Raw genomic sequence first — 19,859 nt, forward strand, 5'->3', positions numbered from 1 at the left:
CTGTTCTGTCCCCCAGGGCTGTCTGACGAGGAGGGGAGGCCAGCCTCAGGCCAGTGTTGCTGAGACTGGTGCAGTGTGCCTAGTTCCCAGGGGCAGTGTCTGCAAGACTACGTGGCTAAGATACCTTCATCCCCATCACTCCCGGAAGTCTCTATTAGTCATGCGATGGTATTTGTCCAGAATCAGGTGGTGTGGAAGGTTGATAATCCACTTGAGATGATCAAACATAACCTACTGCTATTTCATATCCTTACTTTTTTGCCTATTTCAAGTTTCTATCTTTATCATTTTTAAGAAATGTTCTATAAATACCTTGAGGGCATGAGATTCCTCTCTTATGTAGTTTTGTCTTGTAGTTCCTAAGAGGCTTTTATGTGCATCAGGAAGAAATTCCCCAGGGATAAGTACATGTGGATTTAGGACATTTATTTCCAGTCAAGGGAGACAAACAAGGCAGGTTAAATAGGGCTCTGCAAAACTTATCCGTGTGTTCTGGAGTTTGAAGGGCTTCTAGTTTGTTCCCACTAAGGAGATTTTCCTTTGGGTACCGGTGTTGCATAGGGAAAAAATATCCACCACTTTCTACAACACTTTTTCTCATCATTGCATTCACCAATGGTATCGTCTATGGTGGTGCATCCTCCGTCTTTGCACACCCCTTTCAAAAGAACACACTGTTTCTGCCCCGGAATAACGCCAGTCCTTGCTGCACAGAAAGAGATTTGACATCATTAAATCATCAGCAGATTAAATGACCATCAAATTATCAGTCATGCACACAGAGCAATAAATTTATAGAAGGATGGCCTTGGGATAGAAGAGATGGTATTTCTTATTGGAAAAGATCAGGTGTTTCAGCAAAAGGGGTGCTTTTTGTGGGGAGGAGGGCTAAGAGTGCAGGACTATCCACATCTTGGAGTGGGCAGGCTGATTTCTAGAAGCTTCGAGAGAGTTGTCCTCATCTGGGGCAGTGCATTTTGAAATGTTGGATCGATTTATTGTTGCCACCAGGACTGGGGAGGCATCCTTGGTATTTAGTGGGTAAAGAACAAGGTTATTGGATTTCCCACCTAGTGAACTGTCCTGCACCAAATGCCAATACCTTCACTAAAAAGCACGATTTCAAAGGAAGTATCCATCCTTCCGTCTCCCTATCTGTGCTGATAACCCCATCCATGCTTATAGCATCCTTGTCCTATGGAATGTGTCTAGCACCTTTTATAGAGAGTTCACCAATCCTATAGAGTCCACCTTACCTAATTTCCCCATTGCAGGACTAGGCAAACAACACATTTTCTATGTTGTCGAATACCACTTATCTGTAGATACATGAAAAGAATTTCTCTCAAAAGGTGAAAAGTATTTCCTTAAGTGTATCTGTTTTTCTAATTCATTTGGCCACTGAGAAGCACGTAACTAAGTGTGTACCCCAAGGGAGGAGCTTCCTATAGTCTTCGGGTTCTTCCGGTAGCCTTTCAGGTGTAATGAGGGTTCCTTCTTTACCCTGTGGATCCCGGTGGACTTTACATAAAAGACACACTCTATTCATGTTCATTAATAGACATTAGTCCCTGATAATCTCATCCAGGTGCTCAGTGTAACATATGGGGACATTTTCAGGTGTCCTAACGAAAGTAAGAAGCAGCAGGGTAGTCTTGTCACGCATTGTACTGGAAAGTTCAACTTCCTGATACGGTCCGTGGTCTAGGGTAGCACCATTCTCTCTTCTTGGCAGATGCCTCTTGCTTGAATCAAAAGGATCAGAGCAAGTCATCCTGCCAGTGATGTGCTCTCTACTGAATACGAAGCTTGATTTAAGGAGGTGTTATCTGAACAGGAAGCCCAAGAGTTATAATCTCCCTTCTAACATTGACTAGGGCATATGTTCATGCCCAGGCACTACATCAAGTCAAGAAGGTAATATTAAATTACCTGGTTCATAGGGAAGGGAGAGAATTGACACTTATTTTCACTCACTGGCATAATAGTAGATATATAGAACAATTGAAGAGAATGATCTAATAGATTTGGGAATTTATATGATATTAATGTGTTATAATGGTTATATTAGATGCAGTGGGAGAAGGGATACGTATTTAATCATTGCTGTTGGGAAAAGAAGATGTAGGTGCTTACTTCATACGGCATCACAACATACATTTCCATATGTGAAATGGGGACAACTTAGAATCACACTAAAATAAAGACCAAATAAGAGAACATACATCTAACCTCAAAAAAGACATGATTTTATCAGCATAAGAACTCATTGAGTTATTAGCTGTTCTATTTCTTGTGGTGGGGGGAGGTGGGGAACAGGGTTTGGATGGGGTGGACTTCCTGGAACTTTATCAGCTAAGAAATAGATTGGCAGTTTTCTTTTCTGTAGATAATATAGAGTTCAAGCTGTACTCTGCTCCTGTCCAATGTGGTCTGTGTAAATATTATGTTATTCTCCAGAGTCAGTATAAGAAGAATGTTATAATTGTCTTAATTCTCAGGGGGCTAATCAATCAATTTAAGAGTTATGCCATTCTGGGGCACCTGGGTGGTTCAGTCAGTTGAGCGTCCAACTAGTGATTTTGGCTCAGGTCATGATCTCATGGGTCGTGGGATTGAGCCCTGAGTCAGGATCCACACTCATCAAGGAGTCTACTTGAGATTCTCTCTATCCTTCTCCCTCAGCCCCTCCCCCCACTGTCTCTCTCTCTCTCAAATAAATAAATCTTTTAAAGGGAAGCATTATGCCATTCTAACCTCTTTATGCCCCTACTCTCAAGCAGATATATGCATGTGTGTGTGTATATATATACACATACGTATATAAACTTACATATATATATCATATATGCAAAATATGTATATATTCTTTTCTAGAATGTCATGGACTCTTTCTGAGAGACATATGAAAATATATGCTCGAGTAGTGATCACTTAATATTCATTGGACTGTAGGTTGATAAACCAACATTTTCTTGTTTAGATTATGTAGTTTCTTTGGGGAAATTTCCTTCATGAAAACAGGGACCTTTTTTATTTGATTTTTAAAAAATATTTTATTTATTTATTTGGCAGAGAGAGAGAGCACAGTCTGAGCATGATCATGACTTAGAGAATCCACAGAGAGCTAGATCTGGCTTATTTACCATTAGGTCACAGGAATTATAAGATGGAAAAGTTAGGAATTTTGATTTCCTAATTCCTTATGATTGTTATTTATACATTTTCTCTATTTTCACACAGTTGCTAGTGGTTTCTCAGGCTTAATTCCAGGTGTTTACCTCAAAAGATGATTCTCCCAAGATTAGGAATTAGATTCTCCCAGGATTAGGAAGCTACTGTAAATTTGAAACTCCTTCTGCAGTGGAACCAGGAAGCCAGACTCTGAGGACAGGACCATTGAAATGGTGAAACAAAGGGAAGATGTGTCAAGGGGACCTGTCAAGCTTGCAGGCTGCTGAGAACCCATTCATAAGCCTAGTTTGTGTGCATAAATCAAGAACCCATGTGTGATTTAGATAAGTAATTTCTATTACCCAAGTATAAAGTCTGACTGCCTTGTCCTCCTTGTTCTTAAAATGCCCCCCTACAGACTTAGCCTTGGTGCCAACTTCTCCTTTCACATAATTCCATGAAACGCCTGGCACATTTTCTAGTACGAACTAGTGCTAGTTTGTACCCAACTAACGTGGCAGCCTTCTTGCAGTTCCTTGGCACACTGTGCTCTCTTCTCCATCAGTGACATTGCATTGGCATCCTCCTTTGCCAGCAGTGTTCACTGCATCTCGCAAGCGATTCATCAACTAACACTTACCTTTCTGTTTTGGGCTCAAAAGGCATGCCTCTAGGAAGTCTCCAACATTGCAAACAAGACAATGACCACATGTTAGGGGCACTCATAGTACTCTGTTCCTCTCCATCATGCTTATTAAAATTTATAATTATATATTCATTTGTGTAATCATTTGACTAATGTCTGTCTTCTATAGTGGGAAGACACTTTCTTTTGTACTCCATCGTATCCTGGGTGTGGTGTGAATGACCCAGCGTGTGAATAATAAGAGGTGCTCAGTTAATATTTGTTGCCATTGAATGCAATAAGGTACTCTCTGACCCCACACACATTCTCTCTCTTCTATTCCTTCTAAGACCTCTTAGCTTCAGTCTATTTTAGATTATCTAGTATCTACTACTATCTTACTTTTGGATGCACTATTTTTGTGAGTATCCAGTCTTGTCATTATCGTGTTAACTTCTTTAAATGTTAGGCCTAGATTACTTAGAATCCTATTTTACCATAAATCATTTCTGGCCTTCGCCCCAGGACAGCCTTTTTCTCAATGTGCTTCCCTCATACACCCGAACTATTGTTGTCCCTTTTCCCACTAGAATGGTGAGTTTTGGCTAAAGTCTACTTCAAGGAGATCTGTCCCTTGTTAACCTTTTTTTTAAAAAAAGACCCAGCTAGTAACACGGGCTCTGACTTTGGGAAGGAGACAGTGATTTACGTTGAGCTGAATTTAGCTTAGATGGTGGAGGGCAAGCATGAGCAAATCCTATTCACTCATCAACTGTACAGCCATAATTCTCTTATGGCAAATGCTTTCAGAATTGAGAGCAGTTTATCTGATTTTAAGGAACACAGATCAGGGGAATCTAAAGACTAGGATTAATAGGCCAACAATAATGGCAGAACATTTAGCCCATTTGGCATGCTTAGCTCAAACAGTGAAGGGAAGAATATGGAGGTAAGTGAAATAAGATGTTTCACAGACATTATATCTTCCAAAAGAGGAAATATAGGGATCTCCTTAAATTCCTCAATATTTAGTTAGGAGATTTTGAGGTAAAAACTCTGGGAGAAATCAGGGTTACATTTTATGGGCATATCCACACCTGCAGATTGATGGAACCAACACTGACCCAGATTAAAGATGGTTCTAGCTGCAGTGTTGCCACTACCAGTGCGACCAGCAAAATCATATTTTTTATGTAGACATGGATTCTCTTATCTGTAAAATTAAAGAATTCACCATTAAATTGCCTTCTAATTTTAAGGCATGATCATTGTATGATTTTCCATTAGATGTCACTGCAAGTGTGTGTCCCTGCAGCTGTGTCTTCTTGTGACAAAACTGAGAACCAAATGAGAATTCCGTGCACTCCTTCAGTTGGAGACAACTGAATGTCAGGTAAATCCCAAGAAAGCCACAGAGTAGGCAAAGATCAAACAAGTGAGTATTGTTGATTATACTTAAAAGAATCTTAGAGATGAACCAACAAAGTAAGAGAGTTATCCAGACCTCATCTGTGTTTAATGACCACAGACATTATTTCGAGAGTTGCGAACATCCTGTCATAACAGTGGAGAGAGGAATTATCAGTTCTTATGAGGATCTGGTTGAACCAGCCTGAAGATAACCACATTCTCCTTTTCCTTTGATTCTACATTTTCATATTCAAACTTCTGAATCATGGGTCCTAAAAATATAACTCATATTCTTAAACTGCTTTCTTCATATTTTTCCTATGCTTAAAATTTTGCCGCTGATGCTTTATTCCACTGTTTATGCTTTTTCCAAATTCCCCTACTCCCTGTTGCTTTTTTATAACTTAATGCAATCCTTTCTTGTGGAGCTCTGTCTTAAGGACCTAACTTTTACCCTTCACAAATATTCCTCACCAGTAGACTCTACATCACTTCCATTCACTAGCCAAGTTTAAACCAAGAGCTGCCATTTGCACTCTCCTTTTTGGAGATTGGGGCCTGGTAAAGGCTACTTGATTTGTTTGCTAAGCCTTAAGTCATATGTCACAGCTTCTCCACCTCTATCTTTATTTGGGCCCTACTTTCTAAGCATGGAGCTCTTGGATCTCATTTTCTGTTGATGGAAATCTTTGGTTTTACATTTTTGGCCTCATCAGTTCTAAGGGAGATGATCATGATGGACTTCTGATTCCCTAAGGCTGAGCATTAGGGTCTGAGTTAAAATCGCCACAGTATCATTGAGCATCCCAGTGGACCTCCTAAGAAACCCACAGTTATTCACCATCTCCTAAGAAACCTACAATTATTCACCGTCTTACCTTTTGGTATTATAGTCACAAAGAGGAAGAGCACAGAAAGAAGGGAATGGAGTCTCATGGTGGAATGCCCAGTAGAAAGGTGAGTGATCAGGGATAGTGAAACACAGGGCCTTTTATTTACTTCTGGGGGACTGAGGTTCCTTTTGGTCAGTGAAGCTTAACAAGTAAGAAAATAAAACAACTTCCGTTGGAATATTTCCAAACCCTGGAGTCTCTAAATTTGGTGACAAATTAACCTAATTACAGGAAACCAGATGGTTAACCCTTTACTTTTCTTATTGGATCTCAAATTCCCCAGAGGCCAGGGCCTTTGGCCAGTCGTTTTTTGGAGGAGGCCAAGAAGTAAGGTCCTTTGAGTGTAAAGTCTTTGTCACCAAAAGTACTCTGACTTGCAAGGGAACTTTTCCACAATACACTCTTTTCCACAATAAGGATAAGACAATTGCCTAAGGACCGTTTTTAAAAAAAGAAGAAGTTGCATTTTTAAGTTATTCCTGAAAAAAGAGACTAGTGTCATATACGTACGATGTTCTTAATAGTATCTGGAAGGTAAATAAGCTTAGATCACACTGAAACCTAATGTTTTTTCATCTATTTTTAATCCTTTGTGTAACTGTCCCACATGACAAGGATGGTGAGATCAGGAGAGTTAAAAGACAAAGATAAAGAGCACACTATTTCTTCAATAACCATTTATTGTCAAAAGATTGCATACAGCTTCAAGAGACTTCCCAACCTCTCACCATGCCCCTCCATATAGAATCAATGTGTTGAAAATCTAAGAACATGCCTTTGGCCAAGAATTAATTGACCTAAAACCAAGTCTTCTGAAACTAATTTACCCACTGATCAATGGCTTAATGATACATTTATCTAAATTATTTTTTCATTTCATGTCTTTTGTTAGTGTGTTATTATTTAATTTATTTTTTATAATTGACATATAACATGCCAAGATTGAAGATGTACAGTGAGTTGATTTAATGCATTTATATGTTGTGATATGATTACCACCATAGTGTTAGTTAACACCTCTATCAGGTCACACAATCATCATTTCTTTCTTGTGGTGAGAACAGTTAAGATCTAGTCTCTTAGTAACTTTGAAGTTTACAATACAGTATTATTGACTGTAATCACTATGCTGTGCATTAGATCTCCAGAACATACTTGCTTGTTGTAAGTCGGTACCCTTAAATAACATCTCCCCAATTCCCCCCAGGCTCCAGTCCCTGGTAACCACCATTATAGTCTGTTTTTTTGAGTTCAGCTTTTTTAGATTGCACATGTAAGTGATATCATATAATATTTCCTTTCTCTGTCTGACTTATCTCACTTAGCACAATGCCTTCAAAGTCCATCCATGTTGTTGCAAATGGCAGGATTTCATTTTTTCTCATGACTGAATAATATAATATTTTATTGTATATATACATATATATATAAATATATATGTATATATATACACACACACACCACATTTTCTTTATCTGTTTATGGATACTTAGGTTGTTTCTATATCTTGGCTATTGTGAATAACGCTGAAATAAACATGGGAGTGCACATACCTCTTCAAATTCCTGTTTTCGGTTCCTTTGGATAGATACCCACAAGTGGGACTGCTGGGTCATATGGTATTTCTGTTTTTAGTTTTCTGAGGAACCTCCACTCTGTCTCCAGAGTGGCTAAACGATTTTGCATACTGCCGGCCGTGCACCGGGGCTCCCTGTTCCCCATATCTTCCCAACACTTGTTATCTCCTGTCTTCTTGATGACAGCCCTTGTCCCAGGGGTCACAGATAATCTCTCTTTGTGGTTTTGATTTGCATTTCCTGATGATTAGTGATGCTGGGAACTCTTCAGGTAAGTTACTGGCCATTTACATGTCTTCTTTGGAAAAATGTCTGTTCACTTCCTCTGCTCATTTTTTTCAATTCAATTGCTTTTTTTTTTTTTTTTTTTGTTATTGAGTTGAGTGAGTTCTTTATATATTTATATGTGCATACATATTACCCCCTTATCTGATATATGGTTTGCAAATGTTTTCTCCCATTCCATAGGTTGCCTTTTCATTTTGTTGATTATTTCTTTTGCTGTGCAGAGCTTTGTAGTTTAATGTGGTCCCGCTTGTTGATTTTTGCTTTTGCTGCTAGTATTTTTGGTGTCATATCCAAAAACGTCACTGCCAAGACGAATGTCAAGGAGCTTTTCCCCTATGTTTTCTTTTAGAAATTTTACAGTAGCTGGTCTTATTTTAAGTCCAGTCCATTCTGAGTTAATTTTTGAGTGCTGTAAGATAGGAGTCCAATTTCATTGTTCTCCATGTAGCTATCCAGTTTTCCCAACACCATTTATTGAAGAGACTATCATTTCCCCACTGAATGTTCTTGGCTTCCTTCTCATATACTCGTTGACTGTATATGCAGGGGTTTATTTCTGGACTCTCTATTCTCTTTCATTGGTCTATGTGTCTATTTTTCTGCAAAAAGTACTTTATTATTTTTTGGTTTTGATGCTATTGTGAATAGAATCATTTTCTTTTTCAGATAATTTTTTGTTGGTGCATGGAAATGCTACTGAATTTTTATGTTGATTTTGTACGACTTTACTGAATTTGCTAACTTGATCTAACAGTTTTTTGTGGAGTCCTCAGGATTTTCTGTATATAAAATCTTGTAATCTGCAAATAGAAATAATTTTACTTGTTCCTTTCCAATTCTGACTGCCTTTTATTTTTTCTTACCTGATGGCTCTGGCTAGGGTTTCTGGTACTGTGTTGAATATGAGTGGAAAAAGTGGGCATTCTTGTCTTGTTCCTGATCTTAGGCAGAAAGCTTGCAACCTTTCATCATTGAGGATGATGTTGGCTGTGGGTTTGTCACATATGGCCTTTATTATGTTGAACTACTTTGTCTATTCCTAATTTGTTACGTTTTTTTTTTTTTTTTTTTGTCATGAATGGATATAAAATTTTGACAAATGCTCTTTCTGCATCTATTGAGATGAGCATATGGTTTTTATCTTTCATTCTTCTAATTTGATATGTCACATCTATTAATTTGCATGTCATGAACCATGCTTACATCCCAGAGAAAACTCCTATGTGACCATGGTGAATGATTCTTTTAATGTACTGCTGAATTCAGTTTGCTAGTATTTCATTGAAAATTTTTGCATCTATCTTCATCAGGGATATTGGCCTGTAGTCTTGTGTTATTTTCTGGCTTTGATATCAGGGTAATGATGACCTTGTCAAATGAGTTTGGGAGTATTTCCTCCTCTTTGATTTTTTGGAAGAGTTTAGGAGGATTGTCATTAATTCTTCTTTAAATATTTGGTAAAATCCACCAGTGAAGCTATCTGGTTATGGGTTTTCTTCATTTGTTTACTGATTCAATGTCCTTACTAGTAATTGGTTTGTTAAGATTTTCTATCTCGTCCTGATTCAGTCTTGGTAGGTTGTATGTTTCTAAGAATTTATCCATTTCTTCTAGGTTGTCTGATTTTTTATTTTTTATTTTTTAAAGATTTTATGTATTTGACAGAGATGGAGAGAAAGAGAGAGAGCATACGAGCGAGCACATAAGCAGGGGGAGCAGCAGAGGGAAAGAGAGAAAGAGACTTTCCACTGAGCAGGGGGCCCGATGTGGGGCTCTATCCCAGGACCCCGGGATCATGACCCGAGCCAAAGGCAGACACTTAACCGACTGAGCCACCCAGGCGCCCCTAGGTTGTCCAATTTTTTAGAGTATAGTTGTCACAGTAGCCCCTTATGATCCTCTTTATTTCTGTTTCCAATTGTAATGTCTCCTCTCATTTATAATTTTGTTGATGGATCCTCTCTCTTTTTCCCTTGTTTAGTCTAGCTAAAGCTTTATCAATTTTATCTTTTCAAAGAAGCAACTCTCAGTTTGGTTAATCTTTTCTATTGTTTTCCTGTTCTCTATTTCATTTATCTATGCCTTAATCTTTATTATGTCCTTCCTTCTGCTAACGTTGGGCTTAGTTTGTTCTTCTTTTTTTAGTTCTTCGAGGTGTGATGTTAGAGTGTTTATTTGAGTTCTTTCTTGTTTCTTAATATAGATGTTTATTGCTATGAACTTCCTTCTTAAAACTGGTTTTGCCACATCCCATAAGTTTTCTTGTGTTGTGTCTCCATTTTATTTCTCTCAAGATATTTTTAAATCTCCCCTTTAATTTCTTCTTTGATTATTGACTATTCAGGAGAGTATTGTTTAATTTTTCTGTATTCATCAGTTTTCCCCCTGTTACTAATTTTGAGTTTTATACCACTGTGGTCAGAGAAGATACTTGGCATGTTTTCAGTCTTCTTGAACTTACTAATACTTACTTGTTTTATGGCCTAACATATGGTATGCCAGTAAATTTTCCATGTGCACCTGAAAGAATGTGTATTCTGCTGTTGTCAGATAGAATGTTCTATGTATGTCTGTTAGGTCCATGTGGTCTATAGCATTGTTCAAATCCAGTATTTCCATAATGATTCTCTGTGTGGATGATCTATTCATTGTTACGAGTGGGATATTAAAGCCCCAAACTTACTGTCTTGCTGTTTATTTCTCCTTTTAGTTCTGTTAGTTACTGCTATATATATTTTGGTGTTCTGATGTTGAGTGCTTAAATATTTATGATTTTTATATTGTTTTGATGGGCTGACCTATTTATCATTATATAATGACTTTCTTTGTCTCTTTAAACCATTTTTAGTTTAGAGTCTATTATACATTAGTACCTAACCAAAAGAAACCTGAAGAGGATTTTTACTTTTACTAAAAAAAAAAAAAAAAGCCACTCCTGTACTAATGTAGGTCTTTCATAAAAGGAAAGTAGAGTAATGTGACCTTTCAACAAGAAGGGGTTTTTCGTTATTTTATGCTATTTTAGCTTACAAAAGGTTTCATAGGAATACTCTATTTGGGGATAGTGGGGGAAACCTGTAACTTACTTAAAATAGACAAATTTCTTGAAAAACCCAAACTACCAAAGCTTACTTAAGAAGTTGTAGGTAACATGAACAGTCCTATATTTATTAAAGAAATCTAATGTGCAATTTAAAGCATTTCAGCAAAGAAAATTCAAGATCAGAGAGTGTCATTGTTAAGTGTAGTTTTTCAAGCTTTTAAGGAATAAATAATACCAATTATGCAAAAATCTTCCATAAATTAGAATGTAAGAGAAGACTTACCAACTAATTTTGGTTGTTTTTGTTTTGTTTTGTTTTGAAGCCAGTTGTATATTAATCCAAAACAGGGCAAAGTCTTTCAAGAAAATAAAATTTAAAATAGATACTATCTCTCATGAATGCAAGGGTCATTTATAAAATTTTAGCAAATTTAACTCATCAGTGTATCCAGAGGATAATATATTTTAACCAAATGGGGTATTTTCTAGGAATACAAGATTGTTACAACATTCAAAAATTAATCAATATATTTCAGCCTACCAACAGACTGAGAAAAGAGAAAATGTTTGATCATCTCCACACATACAGCACTAACAGATGACAACATCGACATCGATTTATGATTAAAAACTCAGCAAACTAGTAAATAAATAAGGATTTACTAACCTGTTCACAATACCTATCAAAAATTTTAAGCAACAGTCTTATGTCTGGAGGTTTTTTACAGGGCAATAAATCCAGCAAAATAAAAAACATTTCTACAGAGCAGTAACAAAGAAATAAACTGTCTTTATTCATAGATGATGGTGTCATTTTCTATGTAGAAAATCTCAAAGAACTACTAGAATAATTAGTGGGTTTAGTAAGTTTGCAGGAAACAGTATATAAGTCAATTGTGTTTACCTATGCAAGCAATGGACAACTGAAGACTGGAAGAATAAAAACCTCCATAATTTACAATAGTTTTAAAAAACATGAAATAATTGGGGATAAATCTAACAATACACATTCAAAATTTTTTCCTGAAAACTACTAAACACTAAAGTAATGAATTATAGAAGACCTAAATGAATGGTGGGACATACAGTGTTCACAGAATAGAAGACTGGTTACAGCCCAGATCTCAATTCTCCCCAAATTGATCTATATATCCAATATAATGCCAGCAAAAATCCCAGCACAATTTTATGTCTTTTTTGAAATTGATAAGCTAATTATAAAAATCTTTTACTGAAATGCAATGGTATACAATATTTGGCAAAGAAAGAATATTGGAAGACTTAGACTATTTTTAAAACTTACTATAAATGTGTAGAATCAAGGGGCACCTGGGTGGCTCAGTTGGTTAAGCGACTGCCTTCGGCTCAGGTCATGATCCTGGAGTCCCTGGATCGAGTCCCGCATCGGGCTCCCTGCTCAGCAAGGAGCCTGCTTCTCCCTCTGACCCTCTCCCCTCTCATGTGCTCTCTCTCTCTCATTCTCTCTGTCTCAAATAAATAAATAAAATCTTTAAAAAAAATAAATGTGTAGAATCAAGACAGTACTTTTGATGTAAGGATAGACATGTAGATCAATGGGATAGAACAGAGTACAGAAATAGACCTACAGAAATAAAGTCAGTTGAAATGTGACAGTGATACTGTTATTGCCTGAATGTTTGTGTCCCCCCCCCTCCCAAATTCATATGTTGAAATCCTACTCCCCCCAAGGGATGGTATTAGGACATAGGACCTTGGGGGGGCAATTAGGTCACGAGGCAGGAACTCTTATAGGATTAATGCCATTACAAGAGTCCCTAGAAAGTGTGCTTGCCCCTTCCATCATGTCAGGATCCAGCAAGACATAGACAGTCTGCAATCTAGAGGGGGATCACACCAGAGCTCGACCATGCTGGCAAATCCATCTTGGATTTCTGTCTCCTGAACTGTGAGAAATAAATTTCTGTTATTTATAAGCCACCCAGTCAATGGTATTTTGTCATAGCAACCCAAGCAGACCAGGACAGAAAATAGATATCAAGACATGTAGATGCTATTGTGACAAACACCGGAAAATGTGCAACTGGCTTTGGAACTGGTCCCAGGCTGGAGGAGTTTTGAGAAAGCCAACACTGCCATGAACAGGACCTTTAAAGGTGATGCAGATGGAAGCTCAGAAAAAAAGAGAAGTGCAGGGAAAACCTCAGTCTTCTTAGAGAATCCAAGTAACCCTGAACAGAATGTTAGTAGAAACAGACAGCAAAGGCCATTCTTTGAGGTCTCAGTGGGAAATGAGAAACATGTTGGAGAAAGAAGGAAATTTCCATCCTTGTTACAAAACGTGACAAAGAATGTGGCGGAGTTGTGTTCATGTCCCAGTGTTCTGCAGAGGGCATCACTTAGGAGCCATGAAATTGGATATCTGGCTGAGGAAATACCTAAGCAAAGTGTTGCAGGGGTGGCCTTTTTCTCTTCATTGCTTATGTGAAAGGCAAAAGGAGAGAAATGACTTAAAGACAGAATTGTTAACCAGAGAGGAAGCGCAACCTAAAAATTTAGAAACTCTCAGCCTACCCTGTGGAAAGGAAGGAGAAAGCCTGTTTGGGAGAGAACACAAAGGTTGTGGCCAAATCAGAGCGGGAGATTAGGGAGGATGGGCCACCTCAACAAAAACTGGGAGCTCTTCATCAAGACAATGGGTGATTAGTCAACATCTTGGCAGGTGGCAGGGCCCATTGTCCAGTGGGAAAATGACTCCTGAAGGCATTTCAGAGATCACAGTGGCTGTGCCTGCCATCAGCACCCCGGAGTGGAATGATTTCGTAGGAGGAGCCGTCTGCTGCCTGGTGCCACCTCACACTGCAGGCTCTGTCCCTGCCCTCGTGCAGCCTCAGCGGCAGCTCCAGCAGGCGTCATAGCGAAACTGTGGGGGCATAGCTGCCCCCCCCCAGATTTCAGAGATGCCCTGGAGAGCTGTGGGCCCCAGGCAGAGAATTACTGCGGCTGTGGGGCCAAGCACAGAGAGCCCCCATTAGGGCAATGCTTAGTGGAGCCATGGGGGCACGGTGACCCCCAAGAGTCCAGACCAGTAGAACAAGTAGTGTGCGTTATAGCCCGGGGGGACTCTGGGCGTATGACACCAATGCATGAGAACCCTGACATGGGCCGTGTCCCCCAGAGGCATAATGGTGGGGACACCCAGAGGTGTTGGGGCAAGGTTGCTTTGGAGCCTTGGAAGCCCAAACCCTGCCCTAGTGGGACTGGAAGTTGGGACCTCCTGTGCCCCAGTGGGCCTGAAGGGCAGTGTGGAGCCAAAGACTATTCTCGAGCCTACCCCACTATGTCGCACCCCTACTGAGAATCACCCACCCCTTTCTTTCTCTAGGGCAGTGTGCTGACATGCCAGAAGACGGGCACAAGCTACCCCCCCGCCCCGAAGGAGAGGTTTCAGAGTTTGTGCACCTCCTACCAAGGCTACGTCATCAAACCAGCTGCTGAGCTCTGGTGTGATGGGGGGGCCTGGGGGAGGGGGCACACGGGGGATCATCGGCAAGCACTCAGGCTGGCCGCCGGGGTTCATGAAGGACCTGAATAGTGGGGGTTTGCAGACTGGTTGTTGAGATCCGTGTGTTGGTAGCTGTGAGTCCTGCAACTTCTCTTAATTCTCATCTGCCCCCAGATGATGTGCGGACCCCCTCAGCATCTGGGTGTGTTGAGACAGAAATGGGCCTCTCAGGCAGTGCCCCCACAGCAAGGGGAAGCTGTCGCTCACCGCACTCTCTCTTTCCCCTATGAAAGAAATCACAGGCTGAGGGCATCTCTCTCCGTGCTGAGCTCTGCCATCCTGGAGCAGGGGGTGACAAGTGACAGATGAAGTGGAACTCTTCTTACCCTTTTCCATGTGGCTGTTGTCAGATTTTGTACAAGAGTGGCATGCTGCCATCTCTCAATGGGACTCCAGAGCTCTCAGAAAGGTCTTTTCATCCATGGCTGGTGGTTCAGTCAGTGTTAATGTGGAAAGACAAGATCTGGGACCTCCTATTCTGCTGTCATTTACAATGATCCCCTATAGTTTAGATATCCCTAGTCCAGTATTTCGAGCCTGAACATCGGTGGAAACATGCAACACACACACACACTGTCTCATGGAACTTAGTCAACATATTGGCTTACTAAATGAAGTGTGGCATGTCCAACAATCAGAAAGATTTAGACAGGATGTTAAGGTCCAGTGTCAATTAAATATTCGAAGAATGCTTTGATTAAAATGGCTTAAAACATGCCAAGAGACAGAAGATGTTATTACTGTACACGACTAATGAAAAGATATTTGAACGGAGATACTTATGAGTAAGGAGATTATTCTGTAGTCAGAGAACAAGATAAAAAAGTGGGCAGAGCAGCTTTCTGGAACCTGCCACCAATTCCTTTCCCTTGGGGACCACAGAGAGTATGCTCATCTCTCTTTGATGGCAGTTGTGATGCAGCCAAAGCCTTTTGTTCTTTCAAGGTTGTGAAATCTTCCCCGCATATCTGTAAAGGTTCTGTCTTTCTCTTGTAATCCTCCTCCCCCCAGAACTATGATTCCATCTCATTACGATATAGTGTCTCAGGTTTTTTCCTGAGTTATATGAGACATAATGGTTCTAGGGTAAGTCAGGAAAGCAAGCTCTTTGGGTCATCTCTGGCACCCCAATTCCAAGTTATAGATAATGGATGCCATGCTGTTTTAAATGAACTAAGCCGGATTAAAGGTCTCTACTGAACTCTTAGGCTCAGGAACACTCACAGGAAGTTAGTCTAGTTGAGGAACAAATATTGGGCACCCAATTTTGTGAAGTCAGGGTATGGATAAGTAATACAGGGTTACACTGATTGGCTGAAAGGCTCAGTTTATCATATCAACCCAAAAAAGGCACAGTCTTTGTAAAACAAATGCAACCCAGGTGTGGTGCTTATCCAGTTTATCCCCGGATAGTGGAGAGAGGCGGAAAGGAGGAAGAAATGGCAAGCAAACCATCACGATCTTTCACTGTTAGTGCACTCAGTTCATGACCTGCAGTACATCTCCAATGTTTTAAGCTCAATTTTGCCCTAAAGTGAGTTAAGACTCTACCAAATTATTGTGGACAACGTCCATACTCTGAGAATTAAAAACAAAGCCAAAAAGACTTCATAAATACTGCATTCTCGAAGAAAGGAGTCCTCACTACCAAACCACATCTCTTTAATCATCAAAATTCTCTACATGAGTGAAAACTAAGACTCTTTCTGAGAGTCTACTTTGAGGTATGTTGTTGAGTTGATGTGTTCCCACACTCGGGACAGAAAATGAGACCTCATGACACTGGAGAGAAGATGGACTTACAGCCAGGAGTTACATAGCGGCAGAACGTCTATTTAGAGAGGGATATTGACGGCTTGCTCTTGAAAGACGCCACTGTATTTTTACAGTAAAATGTTTAGGTCCTATGAAGGGGAGTTATTTGTCTCGCAGAATAAAAGATTGAGACTCTCTAAATGATCACAGTGTTTCTTTGTAGGAGGGAAATGTAAAAATCTCTCTGTTGGTTGAGGTTTTACCTTTTAGATTATGTAATATACATTTCTGTTGATCTGCAAGCTCTCGTTCTCTGTCCTTTCTTGTTTTCATCTCCTTCCAGTTATCTGCCATACAGTAAAAATCATTATGTACTATCCCAAATGATTTCCTCCTGCCCTATTCCACTTTTCTCCCTTTTCCCAACCTACAGCTCTTCCCACCCCTGAGGTTTTCTGTATTTCCCCTCTACTTTGCATTTCCTTTGTACCATGTGTCTATTTAACTATGTTTTGTATAACTGTATCTTCATTTGCAATTTTTTTGTTATTCTTTTGGTCCTTTTCTGACAAATTCAGAAAATATTTTTGTTACATAAATGGGCTTTTTCACTTTTAAAGAGATTGATTGAATCTAAAGATGAGTCACAAAGAAGTAGTATCTGGAGATTTGAAATCCATATTTATTTATTTTTATTGACAAGGGGTAATAGGAATTGGTAATAAAGCTGGAAGTGTTTAGTATCTATATTCCAATGATTTTAGATGCAAAGAACTTTCCTTTTGATGCTTTTCCTAGTTTCATTTTAATTTATGCTTAAGGGGTTCTTGATAATCTGAATAGATAAGTGGTGTTGGAATTGGTATAAGAATCCACCACGATCTACAGCATCTCCATCTTCTTTTGCAGGCACCAATCTGATCCTCTGTTAATTTACAGATGTCTCTTCTGCAAATGCCAGACAGATTTAAACAATGGTTTTCACCAGAAGCCAAACCACTTCTTACTACAGAAAAGAGAGACAGTGAAATAATTAGTTCATGAGTGGAATGTAAGACCTGAAACACTGTTAAGTGTGAGAATAGAAGGGTTCTGGTATGAGCATTTCTATGTGGAGAGAAGAAGCTGGACAAAAGATCTATTCAATTGTTCCATCACGTTCACTGTCCTTTTTTACCCAACAGCCCAAGTGTTAACAAGCCCCTCCCTCCTTTTCTTGTAAGTTCCTGACATTACTAATTTATGCTTCAAAAAGAACTTTGGTAAATGTCACAATGGAACAACAAGGGGATGAGCAATATACATGTCCACATAAAATTGTGAGGAGGCCATCATTAAGCAAGAGTGCTTATGTGGGATCAAAGAATCACAATCTGGGGTATAGAGATTCGGGTAACAGCCCAGATAGTGTCCTACTAGGGAGCAAAAGTCAGAGGTTTTTAAAGCAAAAAGGGAATGCATTGTATACGTTGTTCACAAAGAATTTTTGATTGGTGTTGGCGGCAGGAAGCTAATTTTGGCTGAATCTAGTTGGTTGCTAAGATCTCACTAAGCAAAATCTCTTACTGTAGCAAGTTGCAGGTGTTTGGGCTGAGTCCTTGGAATATTTGCAATTTGGCCCAGTTCAAAAGTTCATGGTTCCAGGAGTGAGGATGTGCATAAGGCCCACCTCCTAAATGGCCTCCCAGCTCCATTTTAAAACCTCATAATTGACCCCATTTCATTTTCCTTTCAAATCTATGTTCTAACTATGCCATTTTCTTCATTGCTTTACTCCTTTATGTGGATCTTCAATAAATATTTGCAGAGTATCTTCTATTCAGCAGACATTTTTCTTTGCACTAACAATAGAACAGTGAAAATGGAAGAAATGATTTTTATTCTCACAGGACTTATCTTCAGGGAATAAAATCCGACCATACAAAAATAGGTGGCTAAGATAATTTCAGAAAGTGGTGTTTAGAACAAAATAATACAATAATCGACCAGATATAGTCTGGAGGATGCAGTTAATAGAAGGGACAGAGAGAGGCCTTCTGAGGATGTAGCATTTGAACTGAGGTCTGAATGATGGGCATGAAAAAGACAAGCAAATATTCCTGTGAGGGTATTATAGGCATAAGGAATAGCAAGAACAAGGTCCCTTGCTTAGTTTATTGGAAGAACAGAAAGACCTGTGTAGGTTGAGCATTACGGAAAAAAATGTTTGATAAGACATGAGATGAGGTAAGACAGAATAAAGACCCCGTGTTACTCGCAGGCTATAGTGAGCTTGCAGGTTTCTGTACCTGCTGCTGCAGTCCTCTTACTTCAGCTCCCTTAACAATCGACATGCTCATTCTTCTTTTACAATGTTCAGTTTTGTGGCACCTGGGTGGCTCAGTCAGTTACGCATCTGCTTTCAGCGCAGGTCGTGATCCTGGAGTCCAGGGATCGAGCCCCACATCGGGCTCCTTGCTCAGCAGTGAGTCCGCTTCTCCCTCTCCCTCTGCCATTCTCCCCACTCGTTCTTGCTCACTCTCTCCCTCAGATAAATAAAATAAAATGTTCAGTTTTTTACCTTTCCCATCTCCTTTTGTCCTCCTATCTGTGTAGCTGAGGGGTTGGGTGAAGTTTCAGGAAAACAGATCGTGTGGATACTGGTTGTGGTACTAGTCTATTCTACAGACACAGAAATCCATTTCGTCATGTTTCAGTCAGCTCAGAAACAAGCAGAAGTTATTTTTTTCTCTCTGAATCTAGGTATGATTTACCTAACTCAATGTACCTTAGTCACTGGGTGTATCAGAAGAAAAAAATAAATTTGTGGATGTTCTGAACAATCCTTTCAATTGTGTCTAAAAAACTGAAAATTTGTTATCATATCCAGACCATTATTTCCTACAGGTGACTTACACTATAGCCAAGTTAATTTAATAGAAAACTAATGGCAGAGCTGATGACCTGGCACTGCAATCTCAAAACAAAATGACTGCCCAGGAGATAAGCCACCTAAGAAAGAGGTAGAAGGAGGACAGTTAAGCTTTAATCGGTCTCACCTCTGTATTGAGAGTTTGCGTAGTGTGAAGGATTTCCCACCCATGAGGTAACTGATGGTCCACTCAGTAATGGACAGATCCTACCAAATAAGAATTTTTCAGTCATCACATTACTTTTATTTATACTTGCCTATGAAGCCATTCTTAGCTAAGAATGGTAAGACAATATTTTTAGATTAAAATTTGGTGATAATGTTCCTCTTTGCTGTTAGCAGAATGACATATGCAATATATCCAGTTGATCAAGTAACTTAAATATGTATTCAGAAGGAGAGAATTGAAAAGAAAATCAATTTGATTGATCAATGATTTCTGATAAATGTTATTTTAAAAATAGGAAGAGAAGAATATTACCTTAACCAAATTAAAACTCATCTGAACACAAAAATCCATATAGCATTTCATAGAGAAATACTAGCCTTAATCCCATTAAAATGAGAAGGGAAAGAAGAATGTCCACTGTTGACACTACATTAATATAGCCCTGAAATTTTTGGACAATGCTACGAGCC

The 19,859-nt window shown here is 39.2% G+C and overlaps 1 protein-coding gene across 1 annotated transcript; it reads right to left on the reverse strand.

The window, feature by feature from the left end:
- Positions 1-362: 362 nt before the first annotated feature.
- On the reverse strand, positions 363-6,237 carry LOC116637991 (beta-defensin 130B-like). Its single transcript, XM_032413713.1, has 2 exons — positions 6,088-6,237; positions 363-706 (listed from the first exon to the last, which is right to left on the reverse strand). The coding sequence occupies exons 1-2, from the start codon at positions 6,143-6,145 to the stop codon at positions 525-527; spliced, it is 240 nt and encodes a 79-aa protein (XP_032269604.1). The 5' UTR covers positions 6,146-6,237; the 3' UTR covers positions 363-524.
- Positions 6,238-19,859: the final 13,622 nt, after the last annotated feature.

The sequence above is a fragment of the Phoca vitulina genome, unplaced genomic scaffold, assembly GCF_004348235.1.
Source record: "Phoca vitulina isolate PV1807 unplaced genomic scaffold, GSC_HSeal_1.0 scaffold15, whole genome shotgun sequence".
NCBI classification, from domain to species: Eukaryota; Metazoa; Chordata; class Mammalia; order Carnivora; family Phocidae; genus Phoca; species Phoca vitulina.